This window comes from Cydia pomonella, chromosome 22 (assembly GCF_033807575.1).
Source record: "Cydia pomonella isolate Wapato2018A chromosome 22, ilCydPomo1, whole genome shotgun sequence".
In the NCBI taxonomy this organism is placed as follows: Eukaryota; Metazoa; Arthropoda; class Insecta; order Lepidoptera; family Tortricidae; genus Cydia; species Cydia pomonella.
The window spans coordinates 2,631,677-2,650,172 of record NC_084724.1 but is presented as its reverse complement, the minus strand read 5'-3'; the positions used below and the strand labels follow the sequence as shown (position 1 = coordinate 2,650,172).

Sequence of the window (18,496 nt, the reverse complement as noted above, 5' to 3'; positions counted from 1 at the left end):
TTATCATCATATCAGCCGAAATATGTCCACACTACACGGCTCCATGAAGTGGGTCTGCCACAAGCGTCCATACGACAACCGACCGTGCGCTGCCCTCACTTAACGATTCTATACGATTCTGAATAGATCGTCAGTATACTTTGCTGAGGGCTTTTTTGCTGCGTCCACCGTTTCACGGTCATCACTCAAGAATGAAGAGAAAGGTTCTTTCTCAGGTATTTTAAGGCAAATTTGTCCCCAATTATATCTAAGACTTTTATTAGGACTGTGTACCTAAACACTGGGGTAACGGATGGCTCCAAGTCCCATCATTCTGGCAGATGGCAGACCCGTTGCCCTCCATCTTCATTCCATCCTGGCATCGAAAAATGATGGACGCTCCCAGCCCGGTCCCCGAAGAGATGTTCTCGAGCCAACCGTTCCAGAGCTGTCCGGGGTGTCCGCAGTTGATTTCTGGAAACGTTTTAAGAGTATTTATACTTCCTGGGAAATAACATAAACACGGAAGAGTCTTGTGTTCCGAATTCAGGGTAAGTTGAATCTTTAGAAATAATAGGAACTGTAAATATACATGGTTTCCGTAGTAGGTGATGACGAAACATTTAATTCCAACACCCTGACCCAGGTAGATTTCCAAGAATTTGTTTAGTACTTAAAAAGTGTCAAATAATTTTCCAAATTGGTTTACGAATCTTCGAGTAATCGGTAAACATACATATACAAAAATATTTCAACGAATTGAGAACCGCCTCCTTTTTTGTAGTCGGTAATTTTTTTTTATCAAAATTATGTTTGCTGCTGACTACACTCTTTTAAACTGGGTATCACGAGACCTGTAAATTCACCCTGCAGGGAAGTGTAAGTAATTCCTTTTGGATAATTTCTTTACCTTTGCACAAAGGCTGAGTCCCCGACCACTTCTTATCAGCCCCGCAGCGCCTTGTAGCATCTCCCACCAGTCTGTATCCATACTTGCACTCGTACGACACCACCGAGTTGTAGGCGCACGAAGTATACACCGCCTTCCCGTGGCGCGGCGCCTCCGGCGGCGGGCACTGCACCTGCGTGACCACTAGATGGCGACACGCGTCGCTTTAACGTAACGCATACTCTCAAACACAGATGGCGCTTTTATCAAACATTTTTTCAAACAGATAATGACCATTGGACACATGCAAATCGAAAGCGGCATGCAAATAAAACGATGTTTAGTTTTTAAATTTATTTTCACTACAGAATTAATAAGGTACAGTTAAATTATTATACAGTAAATTCTTGCACGTTCAACATCGATTTAAAGCCATTGCTACAATGATCTACACACATGTAGTTTTAAATAAGCTAAGGGCAGTAGAGACCTATTTTAAGTAAAATTTTATCATGGCCATTTGGACTCTGACAAAATTCAGAAGGATTGTTACTACTGTCATAGAATTTGAATACGACAACAAGTATATAATATAATGATCACAAATATGTTTCATTAAACACACTACGTAATGTTATGATCGACTCAATCTGTCCCCTTCTCTCCTCCTTCTATTGAGCAGCAGGAAAGGAGAAAAAAGATGGTTTTAATTTCATTATTAGAGATTAAAATAGTAGAGATCCCACAGGCTTCCGGCAATAACCATAGACATGACCAAAAATATTTGCAAAGATTTTGTTAAAAAGCTAAATTAGTATTTAAACATATGTTTGTAAATAATTTGCTTCATTTAATATTACAACAAAAACCACAGTAGAATATTTGAAAGTCAGTTTATTAGCTTGCAAATAATTTTAGATATTTCAATAAGTTCTGTCAAAGCATATGGCCTGCTTCAAATATATCTAAGTTCACAAAGTTTTTATATTTTCAGAATAGATTTGAATACATAGACGATAGCTTCAATCTTAGACTTGGCTGAAGCTTTTGACCAAAACAAAAGTTATCACTTTATTAGCTATACACGAAACTTATAAAAAATGTACTTAGTGCATTTTTTGCAACTTAAGCTCCATGATCAATAACTGTCCAATATTTTTAATGAAGATCTCCTTTAGTTAGGATTAAAAAGCATAGTTCTGGGATCCCTCAAGGAACTGCTATTGGACACACAATTTTTGATTAACTGTTAAATATGTAATGGTAAAACTTTGTACTGTATACTTCATGATCCATCCATGTCAAATACATTTTTACAAATAAATAATTTATCACTGCATATTTTATTTAATCAGATATATTTGATGGCTTCAAGAATATTAGTTTCAAACATTTAATGAATTCCAATTCAGTGGGAGGTCCACTAAACTAATTGCGTCATGACAATGAAATTGCTTATGATAGCCATGATATCACGACAGAAGAAGCGCCATGCGAACTAACCGATTTGTAGTATAATGAGAGATCTGTCTTCTATAAAAAAATATAGACATATAAATCATCAGGTGATATAAAGAGGTGCTTATTGTTAAAGCGTGCTTATTGTTAATAATTGTATATTCCATTCACAACTAAACTTTCAGTTTGGAGCTATACTCATTATAAAACTCTTATCATTAATGATTAATATGTTAAAAAAGTGAAACCATAGATGTAAGACACATCGACGATTACGGTTGATAATAATTTTGTGTGTGTAAAAATGGATAGGGGAATTCTTGACACTATTTCAATGTATTTTGAAATTTATGGTTTTTTTTAATCTCTCTCATAACACTATATCAGAGTTGTGGGTAGATCTCCATTATTCACATTAATTTCAAAACCATGCAACATTCCAAGATGAAGGACGACACTGAAATCGGCAACTACATTGTCACGAAGCAATGCTAGAAGTATAGGATAAATTCATGTTCATGGTTTTAGTTGTGAGTCTGTGAGTTTTGTATTTATTTTAACGCAAATTGATAACAAATAGCAGAATCTTCATTAAGACTAAAAAGGCCATTGTTTAGAAAATCTTTGGTATCAATTTGTGTTTATTCAGTAAAAGATACGATAGTTTTTTATTAATTCTATAAAGGGATAGTGGTGTTGGAATCACAGAAATAGGTAATAGTAATAGGTAATAGTAGTAGGTAAATATTTATCAGCGTTTAATGACTTTCTAAGCTCTTTCTATCTCCTACGAAACCTATGTCGATGTTTAAAAACAACATTTAAATTCCTAATTAAATAAAAGATCTAAGGACACAAATTACAATAGGAATAGGAATTCCTACTTTTTAGGGTTCCGTAGCCAAATGGCAAAAAACGGAACCCTTATAGATTCGTCATGTCCGTCTGTCTGTCCGATTCTGTCACAGCAACTTTTTTCCGAAACTATAAGAGCTACACTGTTCAAACTTAGTAAGTGGATGTATTCTATGAACCGCATTAAGATGTTTACACAAAAATAGAAAAAAAACAATAAATTTTGGGGGTTCCCCATACTTAGAACTGAAACTCAAAAAATCTTTTTTCATCAAACCCATACGTGTGGGGTATCTATGGATAGGTCTTCAAAAATGATATTGAGGTTTCTAATATAATTTTTTTCTAAAATGAATAGTTTGCGCGAGAGACACTTCCAAAGTGGTAAAATGTGTGCCCCCCCCCCCCGTAACTTCTAAAATAACAGAATGAAAAAACAAAAAAAATATATGATATACATTGTCATGCAAACTTCCACCGAAAATTGGTTTGAACGAGATCTAGTAAGTAGTTTTTTTAATACGTCATAAAATTAAAAAAAAAAAATTTTTTTCATTAAACCCATACGCGAGGGTATCTATGGATAGGTCTTCAAAAATGATATTTAGGTTTCTAATATCATTTTTTTCTAAACTGAATAGTTTGCGCGAGAGACACTTCCAAAGTGAAAAAATGTGTGTCCCCCCCCCCCCCCCCCTGTAACTTCTAAAATAACAGAATGAAAAATCTAAAAAAGTATATGATATACATTACCATGCAAACTTCCATCGAAAATTAGTTTGAATGAGATCTAGTGAGTAGTTTTTTTTAATACGTCATAAAATATAAAAAAATTTTTTTTCATCAAACCCATACGTGTGGGGTATCTATGGATAGGTCTTCAAAAATGATATTTAGGTTCCTAATATAATTTTTTTCTAAACTGAATAGTTTGCGCGAGAGACACTTCCAAAGTGGTAAAATGTGTGTCCAAAGTGGTAAAATGTTGAACAAGATCTAGCAAGTAGATTTTTTTTAATACGTCTCAAATGGTACGGAACCGCGAGGAAATGCGCGAGTCCGACTCGCACTTGGCCGCTTTTTTTACTATCTCCCAACAATCCATGGAGGATGGATTGTTGGAAGTTGGGGGGGATGTTTAAATATTCTCCCCCATTTTTGTTTTTCTGGGAGCTTATTAATTAAGTAGTTTTTGTAATAGTACTAAAGGCAACCCCTCTCTTTTATGAATGGTCTAAGATTTGTGAGTCCATAGTGATTTACTAGTGAGACAATAGATGGACAGTCCTATGGATGTCCACATCATATCATCGGAATGGTTAGTTTTCGATATTTGAATTGACTCCTGTACCTATTGTTTATTTGATTGATGTATCCAAAATTTTCCACCAGTTGTCACACAACCCTGTCTGCTCAGACTCACAACCAAAACCCCCAATCCTCAAATCTACTTACGGACGCAGGTCGGCAGCTCCTTGGGGGCCCAGGCACCGTCGGCCTGGCAATAGCGCTCGGCCTTGCCGACCAGCTCGAAGCCCTGACCGCACTGCACGACGGCGCGGCAGCCGAACGTATGGCAGTCGGCGGTCACCCAACCGTGGGGGACGTCGCCGGGCTCGCCGCAGGAACGCGCTGGAGAGGAAATCGGTTAAGATTAGAGCCCTTTCCCACTGTAATATTCGATTTTTTGTGGGTACGGTTATCTGCAGGATCCCGTTTAATAGTGAAGGTGTTTATATTCACCCGAACATCCAGTGTGTAGGATCCAGTTAAACACGATTCGTTCGAATTTTGCTGTTCGGTTTTGCCACTAAAACTTGGATAATAAATAAATATTGTCCAGTAAAAAAACAGGATCCAATTTAATTACATGCGTATTATTAGCTTTCTGCATACAGTTTTTTTACTGGATGTGGTGCGGGGAGCGGCGGACGTGAGAAAGGGTTCAAACTAGTGTCTGTGAACACACGTGGAATTAAAAGAATTCAGTATATTATCTCTGTCACTCTAATGATGTCGTAATGTACTCACGCTCACAGCTGATGTCCGGGCCGTACCACGACGCCTGGTTGTCGATGGCCAGACACTTGGCCCTGGGGAAGCCGTTGGTCACGTATCCCGTGTGGCAGTGGTATTGCACCGTGGCGTCGAGGTCGAAGGTCGCCTGCTCGGGTAGTGCGGAGTGGCGGGCGTGCTCGATGGTGGGGGGTTGCAGGCAGTAGACTGGGGGGAAAGTGCAGGGTTCAGTGCATAGTCAAATATTAAAGGGTTGTATAAAATATATGAATCTTAGAATTGATCATATAATTTCACGATATGGCAAACATTAAATTTCACTAAATGATCAGTTTGCATATCATGAAAAAGTCAAACGTAATCTAGCCTTATTATGAAGTGATCAATAGCATTTTATGAAATAATCAAGTTCTATGATCTGGCCAAGACATATTTATAGATTTACATACTATTTTACCGCATACTAGTATATTATAAGAATATACCAGTATACGGTAAAATGGGGCGAGTAGGGACGAAATCGAAGTTCAAACCTGGATACATTTTATTTTTATATGTGGCACATTGATTTATATACAAATAAAGTGTTCCGGATGTATGAATTTTAGTTTCTCAATGATAATTTGTTGTTTCATTTCATAGTTTCAACGATAAACACATAATAATAGGCAATCCCACCTCACCCCGTAGTTGAGCTTAGAACGGATAGCAATGGGGTGAGATGGGAAAATTGCTAGGGTTGACACTTTCGGATTATGAGCTGGACTAATACCAATAAGGCTTAGTTTACCCTCTGGGTTGGAAGGTCAGATGGCAGTCGCTTTCGTAAAAAGTAGTGCCTACGCGAATTCTTCGGATTAGTTACCAAGCGGACCCCAAGCACCCACGAGCCGTGGCAAAATGCCAGGACAATGCAAGGAAGAAGAAATATCTAAAACCATAATAATCGAAAATTGTTAATTGAATCGCATTCGTCGAATCCCTGCGTAAAATGGAATTGGTAAAGGTCAATCCCATTGCGAATTGAAATGATTAATTAGATTATAATACCGTTAATTGATCATTGATTGCTATGTTACTAATATGCTACTGAAATAATTTCCCTAATGGATGTGTTTTCACTTTACCTTCATTTATTTATCGATTATTAAAAGTACTAGAGTCCGTTTTCTAGAATTAGAAAGAAGGTAAGTGATTAAGACACGTCTTTTATTGAAAAACACTTTTGAAAAATAAGTCACGGGAAAATATTTTAGGGTAGGTAGGGTTAGGATTCCGTACCCAAAGGGTCAAACGGGACCCTATTACTGAGACTCCGCTGTCCGTCCATCCGTCCGTCCGTCTGTCACCAGGCTGTATCTCATGAACCGTGATAGTTAGCCAGTTGAATCTACAGATTATGTATTTCTGTTCCCGCTATAACAACAAATACTAAAAACAGAATAAAATAAATATTTCTTTCCAATCTCGAGGTTCTCATCCAATCACCGAAGTTAAGCAACGTCGGACGGGGTCAGTACTTGGATGGGTGACCGTTTTTATAGATAATGGTACGGAACCCTTCCTGTGCGAGTCCGACTCGCACTTGGCCGGTTTTGTAAAGTAATAATTACGGATAAAAAAAAGCTTTGTTCAATAATAAAATATGTCAATACCTAAAACCTTTTTTCTAATGCTAAAAAAGCGAACTACAGCACAATTGAGGGCATACAGCGAACCATGAAATTTTGCCTCTCTGTCTCATTTACGTACGAATTTACAAGTGCCACAGAGAGGCAAAACTTCGTTCATGGTTCACGGTAGGCCACTAGATGTGCAACGTGCGAAAAGTTTCAAAAATGTTTGAAAAGTTCTAGGAAATTTTATAGAAAATTAAAGAAGCTCTGATTTCGGAAACGGAAAATTTCAATCCTCATACAATTATATTATTTTATCAAAGGTAGAAATTTCGCGATTTTTCTAATTCCGGGACTATTTTTTTTTACAGAAAACCGGTACTGGCACCCCTGGAAATAGTTATTTGTTGTACAAAGAGGCAATTTTGTTGGTTAGCCCCTCGTGCTAAAGAAGAGACGCTTTTCAGATATGTTTTCGTACATTGCACCGCCTGTTGTTATCGTTGTTGCACGCGTATAATAGGGTTGTTTCAAATTTTTTTAAAAGCTCGTATTACGTTCTATATTAACTAAAAGTTGCCCTAAAATTCAACTTTTATACTAAAAACGAGTTCTAAATGAAATCTACTATTTGATTTTATTGCGAATATATTTTACACGGTGAAAAAGCTCATTATACTAATCATATCCATTTTACCCACAAAATTCCGTCCACAGAAACGCTTTACTATCAGAATAATCTTGCTCCGTGGTCCGTTTAATGTAGAACAAAATACCTCTCATAAAAAAGACCTTAAATTTAATGCAATAAGACGCAAAATGGAACACATACTGCCTTCAAATTTATACGAATTCCATTACTGAAAATTGGACTTAGTATGTTCGTGAATAGAATTGATTTCTCTTTGAGTAAGTTGTATCAGATCCGGTTGATTAAATTTGTCAGTTAAACTGCAACTGAATTTCGTTAGGTACAATAAGGTTGGAAATGGAATGACATGTTCAGACATACTGGTTGTTAATAGTGATGCGAAATGGGTGGTAAAATTTTCAGTCAAAGGAATAATTGATATTTTTGGTTTTTCGCGGCGTGCATCAATGTTACTTATATTAAATATATCCTTGAATTCCAAGCCGAAATCCATATATTTAAATTACTCCATGTATATATAAATATTAAATATAATGTAGTGCGCCTGCCACACTATGCTCTCCGCGCTGTTTCTCGGCTACGAGCATTAAGTTTGGCACAACTTTATGTCCCTTTGCGTGCACAGCCACAAATAAGATAATGACTTGAATTTTTACGACCCTAAATAGATAGGGATAGTGCCATATATTAGAAAGGGACAGCATGATTCGTCCCTAAATCGCTGTCAAACTTCGGTTTTGTAGGAAGTTTCTTTTCTGTACGAAAGTACTATTATTCTGTGGCTCTGCTCCTCGCGCTGTGGCCCTCTCTGGTCACACACACACCCTTCTACTTGCACCGCACTGCACTTCGGTATTCGGTATTCTTTGACTCGCGCTAGAAAACCGACAAAATGGGGAGCCTCTCTGGCCACACTGCATCTTTGGCTACTTTCCACGCTACTTCCCATGCTTGTCGTCAAGTGTCTGGGAGGGCTATAGAATAGGTACTTAAAAAGGAAATTATCATCGATGCTGGGATTGTTTCTATTTAAAATATCCGAGATACGAAAATGACCATTCATATAAAGCAAAATAATTCGATAGTACATTGTCAAACTGTTAGATATTGTATCTTGTATCTAAGATACAGAAAAACACATAAGTACTTATGTTCCTACTTAGACAACATATATAACTCAGGAACAAATATTTGTGTAAAACACACTAATATTTGACGACCGGCCTGGCCTAGTGGGTGTGACCCTTTTTTTTTTGACGGAGTGGGAATACATTTACGCACGGTGTGTGGGACTCGCCGCTCCTTTCCCCTCTCCTGGCAAGGGGGGGGGCGGGGGGGGGGGGAGAATTTGGCCCTACCCACTAAACCCACTCCGGTTTCACCCTCATTGCTGTTTGTGAGGGAGGGCGCACTGGGATCGATTACTCGTACATTCCACCACGTCGCCCCCCGGCAGCCCCGGCTTATCGCCAGGGCACCCTCATAATGGAGGGGAGGATCAGAAACGTTTGATCCCCCTCCCATCGATGAAGTTTATGGGGCCGTGCAGTGCACTGGCCCTACTAGGGCTCGAGGCGAGCATGGGCTCTCCGCCCTCGACCCTGCCGCCTGCGACGGAGAGGAGGCGCATCAGCAGATGCTTCTAACTCCCTCTCCGCCTTCTCCTTCTGCGACATGACTTTTTCGCAGAAGGAGGCCACCGGTTTCCATTTCCTCTCACTACCCAGCATCGCCATTATTATGCTGTGTAGCGACAGGTCAACAACCCCCGTCACCGCCCTAAGGGTCACTCTTTCCACGGCCCAGCGATTGCATTCTTCCAGAGTGTGCTGGGCCGTGTCATCCACAGTGGGTAGTGACGCCCAACTCGAGCGTCCACTCAGGCCTTACACTTACAATTAGTGCTTGAAAACGGAGACCTAGTCTTAGAAATATGTCGCGCGAGTAACTAAAAATACTTGAGGTGAGTTAAACCGTATTATTAGCTTATAATGTTGTTTTCGGTAATATTCATTTAAATTGAAGAAAGAAATAGAAACATACCTACTGCTCTCTGGAGGTATCGGGTAATGATCTGGTACGAATCCTGGTAAGGGAATATATAAATAAATAGATACATTATTACACAAATTTACTAAGTCCCAAGGAAAGCCAAGGTTTGTGATGTGAGTACTCAGACAACGATATATATAATATACAAATACTTAAATACATAGAAAACATGACTTAGGTCAGGGATAAAATCTGTGCTCATCACACAAAAAAATGCCCTTACCGGGATTCGAACCCAGGACCATCGGCTTCATAGGCACTACCCACTAAGCCAGACCGGTCGTCAAATATTGGTATGCTTGCGTGTGAGTAGCGTTCACGATAGCCGCGTACCATAATATTCCCGAATTTAAGATCCACATTTCCCCAGAACACCACTAATTGTGAATGAATTACACGGGCAGCAATGAAATCTCGTTTGCGGTTGAATTAGGTAGATTTTTGGGATTGGAATGGAGATTAAAATGTTTTATGCGAACTCGGTTTTGATTAACGTAATGGCTTTTAGTTTCACAGTATTAGTTTATTCAGGTTAGTTACCTCTAAGTTTTGTACAAATATCAATGTTAAAATTTAAACCAAAGGTTTACTTGAACGTACTCCTAACTCGGTAAAAAATCCAATATATTAAAAATAATCTCAAACCCCGTATATACAATTCATATAAACATTTCAATAGCGCGATGTAGAAATCGCCGCTCCTGGTATAGCGCCATCTCGCGTGATATCTGGTAAACTTGTTTGTATGAAAGTACTCTACGGAAATAGGGATGCGAACACACTAGACTTAAATCGACCGGGATATGGACCCCGATTATTGATTAAGTACCTTTTATATTGTTTTCGAGCTCCCGATATTTCGACGCAGTTACATGCATATTGTTCACGGGTAACTGAAGATAGGGGGTTGACACCCACCCGCGTACGTTGGGTAAACCGCATTCAGTCTGCCCTCATTCGTGCACGTCGGCTGCGCTCGCTTTCAACGTTAGCACTGGCTTAAACTGGACTGGACTGGACTAGATTTGGATTTAAATCTATTGAAACTAACCGTGAATCATTCAAATGAATTAAAAGGAAAAGGTTTTAATTAAAAATGTGTTTTTGCCTCTACGAAGTATTTTCACTACATACCGGGATACCCAAACCCAATGTTACAGGCTAGGATGTAGCGCTGTGACTAATGATGTGCCATCGAAATATTGCAGAATTGCGAAATTTCTGTTCAGAAAATTTCATGGAATCTCATATTTTTCTTTCCTTAGCGGCCGAAATGACATGGCGACCCTGCCAGTGCGCCCTTCTATGTTGTGCGGTGGTTTGTAGTAGAATATAGTTTTTAGACTAAAACTAGTTTCTTAATTACACTTTTACTTCATATAAATCAGCTTTCTGCAACCAAGCCTTTAACCAGTCCGTAGGTGACCATAATATCTTCTATAAGAAGAAATACCAGCTGAGCTTTTTCTCAGTTTTTAGAATTTTAGGTAAATACCGCTACGCCACGGTACCGCTCGCCATCGACAGGGTGTTCATCCTCACACCCTTGAACCTAGATGGTCGCGTACTATGCGGTTTAAGAGGAATTTCTTCCCGCGGACGCTTCGGCTGTGGAATGAGCTCCCTGCCGAGGTTTTCCCAAGGGGCTACAGTACGGGGTTCTTCAAATAGGAGTGTACAGGTTTTTAAAGGGTTGGCAACGCATAAGTGGCTCCTCCGATGTTGCTTATGTCTATGGGTTACCGCTTTCCATCCGGCGACGCGTCTGTTCGCTCGCTATCACATAAAAAAACGTCTACATGAGGAACTTACTGTTCTTTTTGCAGGCGGGCGGCATGCCAGCCCAGGAACCATCGGCCTGGCAGCTGCGGCTCGCCAGCCCAACCACGTGGAAGCCGTGCGTGCAGGTGTACACGGCCCTGGGAAAAGAAGACAAGTCAGCAAGTGAAAGTTCGATCATTCGGTTCATTACTATTATGGAAGGTAGAGGCAAGGAATAGAATCTCCATAGGCGGAACTGTTGTCCAGCTGTCAGCTATAAATAATAGTTCCAAATCTCCCCAGAGTAGCGCTAGTAGTTGAGCCCCACCTATTTATGGTTTTTGGTCGGACACTTTTTGGTATATGGAGATTCTATTCCTTAACTCTACCTTACATGTATGGAGTGTGGATTTAAGAGGAGAGAAATCTCTTATGATAGAACTGTTGCAAAAGTGTCCAGCTGTCAGCTATAAATAATAGTTCCAAATCTCTCCAGAGTAGCGCTAGAGTAGCTAAGAACCTAGGCGTTATTGACGGAGTGAAGTGCGCTGTCTACGATTTGAATCTTTTGTTCAAGTATTCTAGGTATTGTAGCGCCACCTATTTAAGGTTTTTTGATGACACTTTTTGGTATATGGAGATTTCTTTCCTTACCTCCACCTTCCATACTTACATGATTATTAAGTTATAGATCGTGTAATTCACGGTGACGCGTGCCTTGACTTGTATTGTCATGTTAATAAAAGTTAGATTTGATAAATCCGCGCGTCATCGTGGATGACACGAACTATAAGAGTATGCTTCTTGATACCATTAAAAATGTGACCTTATGATTATCTGTCAAGCCAAGTATGTCAGTAGCAATGTACAGCAAAGTTAAGTAGGGCAACACTCAAAAAGCAGTATTGCGTTGGTATTGCGCTAAGAAAAACAGCAATGTACATCGAACCACAAAAAATATGTAAATATCATAACCTCAAATTTTACAAATATTTACGATCAACGAGCGTGATTGTATATTGTAGGCACCTTGACCTTGCTTCAGTTCATGCACAAGCTTATTTAATATATTAGTATTTAATTGTGACAGCAGAAATTTCTCTTGAAATAACAACGATTCAGAATATGGAAGGTGGAGTTAAGGAAACAAATATCCATCTACCTAAGTGTCATCAACAAAACCTTAAATAGGTGGCGCTACAATACCTAGAATACTTGAAAAAAAAATCAAATCATAGACAGCGCACTTCACTCCGAGCTCCGTCAATAAAGCCTAGGTTCTTAGCTACCTACTCTAGCGCTACTCTGGGGAGATTTGGAACTATTATTTATAGCTGACAGCTGGATACTTTTGCAACAGTTCTACCATAAGAGATTTCACACCTCTTAAATCCACACTCCATAATTCAGAATGTAAGCAAACATGATGGCTGTCATTCACTTTTCACATTCCACAGATAAAACACAGATGACACGCGATTTTGGAATTATTCGAAAACAGTGTTGCTAACCCGAGATTTTTGCTTTTGCTACTGACAGGATTTGCTTGACCGAGTTATATTTTATTTACAAGCTTTTATTTAACTTCCAATGTTTGTATGTGTTCGGGTCAAATGAGTCAAATCTAAGCAAATTAGACCCACTTCCCATTAGGTACAGATTGAGTGACAACGCAATAATATGGTACTATCGATCTGTGATGGACACCAGGAGGTGACCATTTTTTTAATACTACGTCGGTGGCAAACAAGCATACGGCCTGCCTGGTGGTAAGCAGTCTCCGTAGCCTATGGACGCCTGCAACACCAGAGGAGTTACATGGGCGTTGCCGACCCTAACATTCCGCACCCTCGTTGAGCTCTAGCAACCTTACTCACCGGCAGGAACACAACACTATGAGTAGGGTTTAGTAGAGTAGGGAGTATGAGTAGGGACCATTGGAACTCTGTATTACGAGTAAAACAACACAATCTGTGTTTGGTCAATGGTGTTTGGGAATGTTAAAATTGTCTCGATGAGTATTAGTTGCCTGTTGAAAGGGAAGCGATAAAAGCTTAAATCGAAAATGAAGTTTTATCCAAAAAATATGTTTGCAGTAAGTCTTTGGAATTGAAATTTACTTGTCACCGAAGAACCTGCCGGTGACTGCCACCTTCCCGTTTTCAGGCTGCTCCAGCTCCGGACATTCGCGATCTGTAGACAAACAAACAGTAGGTAAGTTCAATATAACCTTATAAATACGGCGCAGAAAGGTTCAAGAGAACCGGAACCGAAATGTGATTGGTTAGACTCTAAATATTATTTTTCTACTCGTTGACTGTAATAGTTGAATTAAGATTTCGTATACCAAACTTTAATTGTGTACTTTTCATGTATGGGCTCCCACTCAACTATAAGATTCATTTCGATACGCTGTAGTCAACTGTAAAAAAAAAACCAATCACGTGCCGCCGCGCTCCCATAGAAACGACTAAACGGGCGCGGGGCGCGGGGCGGAAGTCGCGCGTTTATGTCTACATTTTTGTCTACTGAGATGCTGTACAATTTTGCACTTAGGGTCTCGAAGGGGAAGCAAGAATAAATACCGAGTTTAATAATAAACTGACGTATATTTATCCTACTAGTAAAAATCTCCACACAAATCCTCAGAAAAATACAAAAAAAGTTTAACACCTTATAAAACTACGTTGAACTAACGTTCGCTAGTTGACCGATGTAACAGCGCCATCTACCGGGACATTGGGTAAACCAATTCCGATATGCGTTTCGTACATGCCGCCCACCAAGGACAACATGTCCTTCATCATGACCGCCAACCGTGAAGTGTCTGAACGGTTAGAGGTTAACTGTATAGAAAACTGCTCTAGTTTCTAAAACAATAATAATAAAAGGTGGGGGAACATGTCTTCTACTATGATACAATAATCTTAAAGAAAACTGTAAACTTAAAAACTAGTTAGCAACCGGCAGTATACAAAGTTTTGACGTTGGTCGCTTTATCAAAGTATTTTTACATTTGATGGTTACCACTCTGGTCAGTTGATCCGAACCAGGGTGCTTCTGCATGATTCTGCCGAAAAGCCACTTAGAAGGAGGGAGATCATCCTCCTTGACCAAAACAACGTCCCCAACGTTAGGTTCGGGAACTTGATGTGCCCACTTGTACCGCTGTAAGTAATGGGTCAAATATTCGTTTGACCAACGACGCCAAAAGTTTTGTAGCATACGCTGGGTCAGTTGCCATCGCTTAAGAGTGCTGATATTCGAGCATTCATAGTTCATTTCCGGAATCGTAACTAGAGGCTCTCCTATCAGAAAGTGACCCGGAGTTAGAGGGTTAAGCTCATTAGGGTCGTTGGGTACAACGGAGATAGGCCGTGAATTTAGGCAGGCCTCGATCTGGCTGAGTAGAGTCGCCATTTCCTCATAGGTAAGTGTCGACTCTCCAATAACCCTTTTGATGTGGTATTTGGTGGACTTAATCCCTGCTTCCCATAATCCACCGAAGTTCGGGCTTTTAGGAGGGATGAAGTGCCACGTGGTACCATTTAACGCCAGACTTTCCGCTACTTCTTGGACCATAGTTGACTTCTCTGCGTTAAAAAGGTCCTTTAATTCTTTAGCAGCTCCAACGAAATTGGTGCCGTTGTCGCTGTAAATCTCTAAGCAACGGCCACGTCTGGAGGTGAATCTCTTGAAAGCCTCAAGAAATCCACGTGAGGTAAGTTCGCTCACTACCTCTAGGTGTATGGCTTTGGTTACCATACAGATGAACAAGCACACATAGCCCTTGTATGAGTGATGTCCTCGGCCTTTTGAAGTTCTTAAATTGATGGGTCCAGCATAATCAACTCCGCTGCGGATAAACGCTCTACCTGGTGTAACTCTAGCAGAAGGTAAGGCTCCCATCAATTGAGTTTGGATCTTAGCTTTGTGACGAATGCAGCGCACACATTTGTGAATGTGGTGTTTTACTAAGTCCTTCGCTCGTACTATCCAATAAGCTGACTTTAAGTAGTTCAGCATAGCTCGCTGGTCGCCATGAAGAGTACGTTCATGGGCATCTGCCACAATCAACTTAGTCAGATGCGAGTCATGCGGCAAGATAATAGGATGCTTGGCTATTTCTAACTCTGGAGCGTTCTCCAATCGGCCGCCCACTCGCAAAATACCTTTTTCAAGAAACGGCGTTAAAGAACGAATCTTAGAGGTTTTTGAACTAATGTACCCGCTTTTGTTGATTTCCTCAATTTCGTTCTTGAACTCTGCGTTTTGACACATTTTAATGCAGGTCATGGTTGCTTCATCCAACTCCCACTTTTGCAGATATCGTGCGTGAACCTGCTTGTTCTGTACTTTATCACGCTTTCTTATAAAACGTCGGCAATAGGCAACAACACGTATAAGTCTGTTAAGAGATGAGTATTTGTCCCAGAACGTTTCTTCTACTATTCCTACATGGACTCTTGCCGACTGTTCAAGGTTTGTGTCATTATTTTTAGGCTTTGAGTAATGAATGGTCTTATCGTGCAGAAGTTTAGGTCCAAACTTCCACAGGTCGTGTTCTTTTAACTCTTCTGGTTGCATACCACGTGAAGCACAATCTGCCGGATTTTCCTTTGTACATACGTGAGACCATTGCGCTGAATCCATAGTGGTTAATATCTCGGATACCCTGTTAGCTACAAAGGTTTTCCAGCTGCTTGGGTGCTTGTTGAGCCACGCAAGAACCACTGTGGAATCCGTCCACGCTCTTATGTTTGATCTGGGTATTTTCATTACTTCTGCAACTTCAGCCAGCAGTTTAGCCACAAGTATGGCTCCGCAAAGTTCCAATCTGGGTATGCTGACCTGCTTGACAGGTGATACTCTTGTTTTGGCTGTCACTAAAGCCACATGTATGTTTCCAGTTGAGTCAATTACTCGAAGATAAACGACAGCAGCGTAAGCGGCGTTGGATGCGTCGCAAAAGCCGTGCAGTTCATGAAGTGTGTCATCCACGTGCGTGTGAAGCCATCTTGGAATCCTGAAGTCTACAAGGTGAGCTAGCTGCTCACGGTAAGTTAGCCAATCCTGCAGTATATCCGATGGTGGTTCTTCATCCCATCCGATTCCTGCTAGCCATAGACGCTGGATAAACATTTTTGCTGCAATGACACATGGCGCTAACCATCCTAATGGGTCGAACAAACGTGAAACATCAGAAATTATTTTTCTTTTTGTTGCAGGTGGCGATAGCGGCGGCAGTTTCACCGAATACTGAAATTCATCGTCGTCCCGGTTCCAGGTAAGTCCCAGTATTTTAGTTATGTTATCTGTCTTAATTTCCAGATTGCTCTTTTCTTCTTCGTTTCCTAGATTCTCTTTTTCTCTTCTATTGATCTCCTTTGACAATTCTTTCTTGTTACTAGCCCATTTCTGTAGCACGAACCCTCCCTCATTCAATAAGCCTTTCATTTCATGATACAGCTGTAGACCTTCTTCTTCTGTCTGACACCCGGTCATTAAATCGTCCATGTAGAACTCTTGGTGGACCCGTGACGCAGCTATAGGATACTGCTCTCTGTGGTCACATGCTACCTGATTGAGTGCCTTTACTGCCAAGTAGGGCGCTGAAGCAGTTCCGAAAGTGACGGTCAGCAACTTGTAATCCTTGATTTCACTTCCAGCATGTTCGCGCCACACTATGCGCTGAAAGTCGGTGTCCTCGTTGGCTACTCTTACCATCCTGTACATTTTTACTATATCCGCCACTAGACAGACGGGGTACTGTCTCCAACGCATAATGAGGTGACGAAGTTCTGGTTGCAAGGTAGGTCCTGTCATGAGCTGATCGTTTAGTGATATCCCGTCATAATATTTACAGGACGCGTAAAACACGACTCTGACCTTGGTGGTGCTTTTGTCCTCGCGAATCACAGCATGGTGAGGTAAGTAGATCGCTTCTTTCTTTTTATGATCAGGTTCTGTCACGGGAACCATGTGACCGAGCTGTTCATACTCTTTTATTACTTCAGAGTATCGTGCTTTTAGGGTTGAGTCTCTGTCAAATTTTCTTTCTAATGTGTGTAACCTTTTGACTGCTATCTCACGTGACTTTCCTTTGCAGGTTGGATTGTCCCGAAACGGCAACTTTACCACGTACCTGCCCTCTGCGTCTCTCGCAGTCGTGGATGCGAAAAGATCTTCACACTTTTGTTCTTCGTCTGTTAACAACTTAGTGTGACCTGATGGCTCGGCTTCTATTTCCCAGAAACGTTTTAGCATGTCATCTTCATTAACGTGTACGTGTAAAACGGTTACGTTCTCATTTACGCTCGCGGAGCCTACTGAACCAGATAGAATCCACCCGAGGGTGGTGCACTGTGCTAATGGCGCTCCTTCTGGGCCATTGAGCACTCCATCTCTTACAATCTGGCTGTACACTTCACCGCCTAGTAGTATGTCTATTTTGTTGGGTGTACTATAGGTTGGATCTGCTAACGTCAGCTGCTGAAGCTGCAACCACTCTGGAATTACTACCTTTTTTCCAGGAAGCTCAGTTGTGATCTTTTTCCAGACATAAGCTTTCAATACGAGGCTGAAATTTGAATCGGTTATCGATTGAATCTTTATTTGAACTTGATACTTAGGCGACACCGGTAATTGACATCCACCTAATCCGGAAAGTGACTTTTTCATGGGAATTTTCTTTATCCCTAAGGCTTGTACAACAGCTTCTGTCACAAATGAAGCCTGTGAGCCTTGATCTATAAATGCTCGAATAACCTGATAGTCTCCTGTTTTAGACTCAGCCTTAATAAGCGCGGTGGGTAACAATACCTCACCTTGATCTACCCCTTTCGTAAAACAGCTGACTATCGGCGTGACCTCTTTCTTCTCTGTTGCGATATGTGTGGCTTCCCCCGACCCAGTTTCAGCTGCCTGAACTACGCTCTTAGGATTGGCAGTTGAAGTGGATACATCCTTAGGGTGAAGCAAGGAGTGATGCTTTCTCTTACAAATTCTACAACTAGTGGCTTTTTGGCAAAATCTTACATTATGGTTACCACCTAGACAATTGAAACAAATCTTATTTTTGGTAACAAACTCGTGCCTTTTGGCATAGTCCTCACCAGCAAACTTTTTACAATAACAAAGCTTGTGAGGCTCGGTACAATATTCACACGCGAGTGAAGGTGCGGTTGCGACATGGAGTACATTTGGTTTGTTGTGACT

At 40.6% G+C, this 18,496-nt stretch overlaps 1 protein-coding gene across 2 annotated transcripts in view; it reads right to left on the bottom strand.

Moving 5' to 3' along the window:
• The window catches only part of LOC133530334 (protein lev-9), a 218,463-nt gene that overhangs the window by 27,690 nt on the left and 172,277 nt on the right, over window positions 1–18,496 (bottom strand). The window contains exons 4-9 of one of the 2 annotated variants that reach the window (XM_061868243.1): window positions 13,399–13,471; window positions 11,330–11,436; window positions 5,213–5,404; window positions 4,637–4,813; window positions 890–1,072; window positions 274–453 (exon numbers count right to left, since the gene is read on the bottom strand). In XM_061868243.1, the coding sequence (XP_061724227.1) occupies window positions 274–453; window positions 890–1,072; window positions 4,637–4,813; window positions 5,213–5,404; window positions 11,330–11,436; window positions 13,399–13,471 (912 nt within the window). Of the gene's footprint in view, window positions 1–273; window positions 454–889; window positions 1,073–1,207; window positions 1,540–4,636; window positions 4,814–5,212; window positions 5,405–11,329; window positions 11,437–13,398; window positions 13,472–18,496 lie in introns of those variants that run through there. The other variant, XM_061868242.1, reaches the window with a different exon arrangement.